The sequence below is a fragment of the Triticum urartu genome, chromosome 7A (genome assembly GCF_056163025.1).
Source record: "Triticum urartu cultivar PI428250 chromosome 7A, HENAU_Tu73, whole genome shotgun sequence".
Taxonomy (NCBI): Eukaryota; Viridiplantae; Streptophyta; class Magnoliopsida; order Poales; family Poaceae; genus Triticum; species Triticum urartu.
Window position 1 is genome coordinate 532,620,848 of NC_141879.1, and position 7,788 is coordinate 532,628,635.

The 7,788-nt window shown below is 44.6% G+C and overlaps 1 protein-coding gene across 1 annotated transcript; it reads right to left on the reverse strand.

Moving 5' to 3' along the window:
• Positions 1–495: 495 nt before the first annotated feature.
• Positions 496–7,445, reverse strand: LOC125519900 (uncharacterized). Its single transcript, XM_048684678.2, has 14 exons — positions 7,133–7,445; positions 6,859–6,985; positions 4,367–4,405; positions 4,188–4,280; positions 3,965–4,081; positions 3,257–3,352; positions 2,563–2,676; positions 2,379–2,432; positions 1,877–1,924; positions 1,561–1,711; positions 1,243–1,408; positions 1,085–1,154; positions 754–1,002; positions 496–643 (listed from the first exon to the last, which is right to left on the reverse strand). Exons 2-14 carry the CDS (start codon positions 6,922–6,924, stop codon positions 605–607), a joined length of 1,302 nt encoding a protein of 433 aa, XP_048540635.1. The 5' UTR covers positions 6,925–6,985; positions 7,133–7,445; the 3' UTR covers positions 496–604.
• Between the last annotated feature and the right edge of the window lie 343 nt (positions 7,446–7,788).

Consider the following 7,788-nt stretch of genomic DNA (forward strand, 5'->3'; position numbering starts at 1 on the left):
CGACTTGGAGACTTGGAGCAGTACTCCTACTCCTAGGCATTGCCAAATTGTTGGCAGTCCAACAGTAGGTGCCTTTCACTTTGGGGAATTTTTTGAATTTTTTTTTGTATTTGTTTTGGCTTTTTCGTCAAGGCAGGTGCACATGAGCTCGGAAGCAGATTCCCAACTTCTCAACAGGCACTCACCAAACGAGATGATGCTATTTGAATCTTGAGAATGTTCTACAATACACGGTTGATGATCACCAACACAAAACCCGGGAGGCGTGAGCCATGGATTAATTCGGCGCGACTTGATCATCTTGCACATTGTGCAAATGGCACAATTCTTGGATCTGGACAGTGAAATTGCAAATTTTTAGTTGAAAAAAATAACTGCTAACTACCAAAAAAAACTATTGCAGTTCTGTTGCATGGCTGCGATGCAAGAAGAAAATAAACACATGCAAACGGCAGCAAATTCATGGCAACGCGACAAACGGATACACGAAAACAATAATGCAAAATCTTAGAAATTCCAGTATTACTATTTATTACTTCATGTGTCAACAGACAACTCTCAAGAGATTTGATTACATGCTTCGCGCCAACGATTTCAGCTTTTTCTACAAACCTACTGGTGTGTATCCCTGACCTTCTGAGCCCTACAAACAAAACAGAACCGTATGACCTAGAGTCTACAAGCCTGTAAAAGGTCGCATGAAAAGAATATGATGAATGAGAGACACAAAACATGGTGCCTCGGAGTTCATACTGTGTGACTATTAGACTCCAGTAGCCTGTCTGATTCTGAGGGCATATCGGATGACATTTCAAAATTTTGCTTGGCTGTCATCTTGTTCCACTCATTCTCCACGCGGAAGAAAACCCACTGAAACCGCCTCAGCATTTCCAAAGCTGTTATCGCAAACACTGTGAGGTAGTTGTGCCGGAGATGCGCCGACAACTTGTATGTCCATGTGCAGCGGAGAATGAGATTGCTGCCTAACACCCAGTAATACACCTGTAGAGCAATCACATCAGCACCAATGAAAAAACACCAAGGTAGGCTAGTTTAAACAATGAACATATATTCAAGACTATACCCAGTTCCGCCCATAAAGAAGGCTTGTCCATGTGCTTGGGCTTTTGAACATGAAAATCCTGGTTAAAATGCTGCAGGGATCGAGAGAAAAACTCGTTAGCAGCAGCGCAGGACTTGGATGTTCAAGGAGTAGGAAAATATTCTTGTAAAGACAGGCACCTCAAATCCCAATCACGCTTTATATCCCAGTAGAAGGAATACAGCGAATTTATAACCCCCGAAATAAGCCAGAGGGGCCGGTAAAAGCTAACCCACTGGTCAGGGAATACATGATACTTGAGCGCCGATAAAAAAATCACCGGGACTGCTGTCGAGTACTTGAGTGCTGGATTTTGGACAAAATTACTGTTAAACGATTTCCGTAATCAGGTATAAACGCATACAATCCCAAATCTTTATGTTACATTTTAAACATCCAAGTTCACCTAGTAAAATAAAATAAATGAACAATCAAAGCTGCTGTATGCTGAGTAATACCGTTCAGAAGACAACTCTTCTCCTTTGTATCCTTGTACTGTCGAAGGCATTGGAAGAAACGACACAAATAAGGGAGCACGAGGACTAGAGGAATAGCTATAGAGTGGCTACCACAAATTGAATCAGCTTCAAACCAAGCGATTGTCGCCACCTGTAAAATACCAAATAACAGACATTAAAGAGGAACAAGATGAATTCTAGCCATAACTTACCAAACAAAGCATTACTGCATTAGCATATCATTTGCCAACAGTATGGAGAATGCTGCCGAGTAACAACACTATGAGCATAATAATAGGGAAATACAGAAATTAACCTGACGATTGACCATGCGACAAACTGAACGTTCCAAATCTGAGAACACCTGTCAAGAAATACAAGAATTAAGCAAAAATGCTAGAAATGTCAACGTGGGACAACAAGAAGCTATAAACAATACTCTACAAAACTTAGCAATAGCACACACAGCATTTTCACCTAGATAGCATTTTCTCCCGAAACATACTACATTATAGCCAATACAAGAAACAGATAATCATATACTCCCTCCGTTTCTAAATATCAGCCCTTCTAGAGATTTCAATACGAACTACATACGGATGTATATAGACATATTTTAGAATGTAGATTCACTCATTTTGCTTCGTATGTAGTCCATATTGGAATCTCTAAAAGGTCTTGTATTTAGGAATGGGGGGAGTAACATAAACTAAACTTATGTGGAACTATCACAGTGACATTTTTGTCAAAGTTTTTCCAATAGTGATAAGCTAAACAAAATAATCCACAATCAATATTTCATATAAATAAGTGGATACCTTTGACATGGATGTAAAAATATCAGCCAAAAAGAAGTCGGGGAATGTAATTGCCTGCAAAATAAAGGCATGGGGGATAATTAAATTTCATTTGATACGGTTGCTGGTTCCACAAGCACAATCAGATACATTAATGCCATGATGAAGCAAAACCTATGCATTACTAACATTTTGAACAACTTACTTGCAATGGAAGTATTATACGCAACATTGTCCTCAGGAAGTAAAAGCGCGATGATAAATAAAACATATCAAACGGAGAAAGGAGGACTATCAAAAGGATAGCATACAACAGAACCTGCAAAGAATAAGAAAGATAAGTCAATTTAACCACCCCGTATTTGAAAAGTAACGCATTGCTACAGAATACGAAGAATGCACGGCAGGATTTTTCCTTTTCCAAGTTGAGGGAGGAACAGGTAGACCTTGCATCAAGCAGAACTTCACATTGACTTAACTACTACAAGCAGACAGCAATATGTATACATTATCAATTGTTTTTGTGGGTAGATGTACATTAATTTCTGTTCTTGCACATAAACCATACTAAATGGACCTTTTGCTTGATATGATTCAGGAAAATAGATTTAACTTTTAGAAAAGTAGGCTATGTGCAGTGAAGTGATGTGCTAAAGAAACATATAATGGACAAACTACCACTCAGATCATCTGCTATGACAGGATGTAAGTTCCAATTTATCAATTAGCACTGCATACCCAGTCGGACACACTCAGTGGGAGAATAATTTTATTAGATGTCAATAATACTATAGCTCTGCGGATAATATTTGTGCACACTGTAGAGGCCAAAAAATCTCATGAACTCCGGCACAGAAGAAAGCATGAAAGGAAAAGATTCAATGGGCTGGATATTACACTGGTTGAGAAGCAGCAAGTGACACTTCCCCATGTGAGTACAGGTATAGGTAAGCTGTCATACTTGTGGGAACAATTAAAGTAAGCCAAGTAGCACACTGTCAATAAGACAAAAGAAAAGGTTACTTTGGCAGAATAATACGTCAGATACAAGTAATATAAGAAGTTATACAGCATAATATAAACATAAAGAACATGGAGAATGCACAAATAAAAAAAAATAGAACACAGCTAATACAAAAGGTCATGATACAGGTTAAATAAAAGAGAGCCAGGTTCAAAAAAAGAGGCACTCAGCATTCACATTAGAAAATACAACAGGCACATGTTATTCTCAAGAATAATCATCCAAATGACGTATGTTCTTTGAGAAACTACATTAGGTATTATCTATGAGTGTAGTTGCAATGCCAAAAAATGGATTGGCAACTAGGTGAAATGTTGTGGGCTTGGAAGTTAAAATCAGCACAAATGTGGTAAGTAAACATTTTGCAAACTCAAGACGCTGTCACAAGTCACAACAACAGTATGGCACATAAATTATTCAAGAAATGTATACAGCAAATGTCCTATGGAATGACTAGAACATGTTGCCTATGGATGCCTATGTCAGTTCAATTGCACCCAACATGGATATTAACTTCAGCAAGTCCAGACTCAAGCAACATTTTTAAAATGCAAATGCAATCAAGAGAGATCAATAGGCATACCCTCCAAATTTCTCGGTGTGATAAATGTGTTTGCGCAAGATCAAACACCTTTACATAATTCACTGATGATTGTGCAAAGACCCACAAATTCACTCCCCATAACCAAATCATAAGTGCCTACAATAAGAACACTAAGCACAGTTACATAGATGCACAGGTAGCTGCTTGATTTTCTGTCTTAATACCTTGAGCATAACACAATACAGTAATAAATAGAACTCACCACAAGGAAGAGAGGATTATAGTATAAGAAAACCTCATACAGAAATAAATCTCGCAGATCAGCACTCATCCTCATAACCGAGTCCCACCCTATCTGTAATCCCAAGAGTATTACCAATTACCACAAGATCGATTTCATGCAAGAAAATAAGGTCATGGACCGATCATAGAAAGACTGACCTTACAACAGCATAAACCCCATAGGAGAAACAATATAGCCTGGAAAAAAGACAGGTTGATAAGCAATTTGACAGATAAAATCCAGGCAGATGTGAAATCAATAAAACAGGATATTTAGGGTACATACATTTGATTAATTTATACAGTGGAGCAGGTTAATATATATGCATATAGTTTTATAAGGACATGCAAATGTATTTGAGCCTCTAAGAGGAAATTCAATAATAAATCATAAATCATTGGCACCGCAAGGGGCTCCAGCAGGGTGATCCTGTGTCACCACAGCTTTTTGTGCTCGCCGTTGACATCTTGGGCAGGCTCGTCAAGTGCGCTATTGACATGGGAGTCATGGCGCGGCTACACCCGAGGCGCTCCATTCCCACTGTGTCGCTGTACGCAGACGACGTGGTGCTATTCTGCCACTGCTCGCCCAGCGACATCATTGCCGTGCGTGAGGTCCTGACGCTCTTCGGCCGCGCTTCCGGCCTAATGGTGAACTACGCCAAGAGCTCCGCCTCGCTGCTGCACTGTGACACGGACGAGGCGACAGCAGCACTTGCGCACCTAGGCGGCCTCATCGCCAACTTGCTGATCACCTACCTCGGGATCCCCCTCACGGTAGGCCGCCCAACTGCAGCCCCTAGTTGATGGGATTGCCGGCCGGCTCCCCGCTTGAAAGGCCAACCTGATGAACAAGCCTGGGCGGCTTGCGCTGGTGAAGTCTGTGCTGAGCGCCATCCCCGTGCATCAACTACTCGCCTACGCGCCGCCAAAGAAGACGCTTCGTCAAATTGAGAAGATTGAGCATGGTTTCTTGTGGGCCGGCCGTGCTGCCGCCAATGGAGGCCACTGCCATGTCAACTGGCGCCGCGTTTGCCGCCCCATATCGCACGGAGGCCTGGGAGTCCAGGACCTGGAGCGCGCTGGCCTTGCTCTACGGCTACGATGGCTATGGTTCTCGCGCACTGACCATGAGCGCGCCTGGAATGGCCTGGACCTACAATTCTCTGCCGAGGAGCGAGCGCTCTTCTTCGCGTCCACCACGATGACCCTCGGAAACGGAACAACGGCATATTTCTAGGAAGACCGCTGGATAAATGGACAATCATTTGTGAGATCGCCCCGGCACTTTACAAGTGCATACCCAAACACCGGAGCAAAATCCGGACCGTCGCTGAATGCAAGGCCATAGCTGGGCCAGGGACATTCATGGGACCTTGGGCATACACGAGATTGGCCAGTACCTTCAAGTCTGGCTGGCGATCGAGCATATCATGCTCTCGGACACCCCTGATCAGCTAGTTTGGAGATGGACGGCCTCCGGTATATACTCTGCTAGCTCATGTTATCTTGCCACCTTCCAGGGATCCATGACTTGCTTCTCGTGGAAGCTCATATGGAAGAATTGGGCGCCGCCAAGAGTGAAGTTTTTCCACTGGTTGGCCAACCAAGACCGGTGTTCGACGGCCGACCGCTTGGCTCGACACGGTCTCCAGCACCAGCCACGATGCCCACTCTGTGACCAGGCTCCCGAGACGATGCGCCACCTCCTCTTGGAGTGCCCCTTCGCCAGGCAGACTTGGCACGAAATCCTATCCTGGCTACGGATGACCACTGCAGGGCCAAGCCACGAAGATTCACTCATGGACTGGTGGCTGCAGGCAAGGCAAAACACGCCAACGCTGATGCGTAAGGTCCTAGCCTCCATTGCTCTGTTGACACCATGGATGATCTGGAAACAGCGCAACAGATGCATCTTTGAGGGCGCCCAGCCCCTGGTTAAATCCTGGTCTCGAAGATCAAAGAGGAAGCCGAGCAGTGGGCAAGAGCGGGCGCCCACGGCCTACGCGTCATTCTGCCGCCCACCTGGGACGTGCACTAGTTTCGCTGATCCTAATTTGTAATTGACCTCCTAGGAGGATTGTATCAAAACTCTACCTTTTCAATGCAATGAAATGCAAAAGCCCTTTGCATTTTCTCAACAAAAAAAATCATTGAGGAAAACAAGCAGCAGCTCCAACAGGACAATAGCAATCCTGAATGGCCATTTACAAGGCACGATACAGGGCTCCAACAGCTGTATCAACAGAGTGCTGCTGTTCTGTAATGAGCAAAGGCGCATTTTAGACTAGCAGAGAGCTAGGTACGGCATGAGTTTGAGCCCCATTTACAAAGTTTGCATATGTAAGGCAGTGAAAAGAGAGAAGCATCAGGTGTGATGGGCTTATCCCTTATCTGTTCTCAACTTTGCATTTTAGGTACTGACCATGATCAACAGAGCATATATATAACTCATGAAAAGAGAGGGTATTAATTGACCCATTTTCAGGAGCGGGTACATTACACTACTACAGTATTTGCAGGCAAATGTATGCGATGGGTATAACAAGCTCAGACAATCTGAAATCAGAGCTCATGTGTGTGAAACTTACACTTAGTAATACATTCCACAGCACAGTAGAGGGAAAATTGTGGTTGAAAAGCTAACCTACCTTAAACCGCCAAAGAAAGAGCGGCGAAGGCATGCCCACAACCGCGGGGACGGACGCGCCCTTCATCTCGCCGACGATCCCGGGCCTCTGCGCGCGCAGGCGCGGCGCCTGCGCCTCCGCAGGAACCCTGCGTACGCAGAGATTAATCGCACCGGATCAGCAGCATGCAACGAAATCCGCGAGCAATCAAGAAACGGAAGAGCACAGGTGCTGCGGGATCTCGCCGCTCTCCCACGAATCAGACTCGGCCAGAGCCGGTGCCGCGGCGGCTTACCGGGAAGCAACAGCCCGGATCTCCACCTGAACAGGGGAGATGCCGCCGCCGGGGTGAAAGGAAGGCGCAGCTGCCGCCGGCTAGGGAAGTGGGCGAGCAGGACCGTCAGGACCGAATCGGATTGAAAACCTGACGAATTATTCGGCTGGGTTCAGGCAAGGATCTGCCGGATCTGAGGCGGCTGCTCCGGAGCTCCCCTGACCCTTCGTTGCCTTCAGCCAGCCGCCCCAGCGACAGAGGGAGAGATCCGGGAGGTCGCCGGTCGCCTTCGACCGTGGAACTGGCAACAGCAGGGAGGAGACCCGCAGAGATGAGAACACATGGCAAGCACGAATCTTAAAGTATGCACCCCTTTCCTATACACATTTTACGAGCACGGTCGATTTGATGCCAAAAGTTCGCATGCCAATTGGCTAGTGATTGGTTGGTTATCAATTTTTTCTGCCAATCTCACAAAATGTTATCAACTTGGCAAGTTTTGATTTTGCCAAATATTGGCATTCAATCATTCATTGCTCAACTTTGCATTTACATGATGTGCTCTTCAAATTTGTTCGATGAGTACTTTCATTTGTAAAAACCATATAACAACATTGTTCATGGTAAGAAAATGATGCGGCACACCCATTGTATAGCAAATGGTATGGCATCACCTA

Coding starts and splice junctions, on each gene's coding strand:
- LOC125519900 (XM_048684678.2), bottom strand. CDS start 6,924: ATGAAGGGCGCGTCCGTCCCCGCGGTTGTGGGCATGCCTTCGCCGCTC. Junction 1,409..1,560: donor GAAGAGTTGTCTTCTGAACG/GTATTACTCAGC, acceptor TCCAAAATCCAG/CACTCAAGTACTCGACAGCA. Junction 1,003..1,084: donor TTCTTTATGGGCGGAACTGG/GTATAGTCTTGA, acceptor ATTGCTCTACAG/GTGTATTACTGGGTGTTAGG.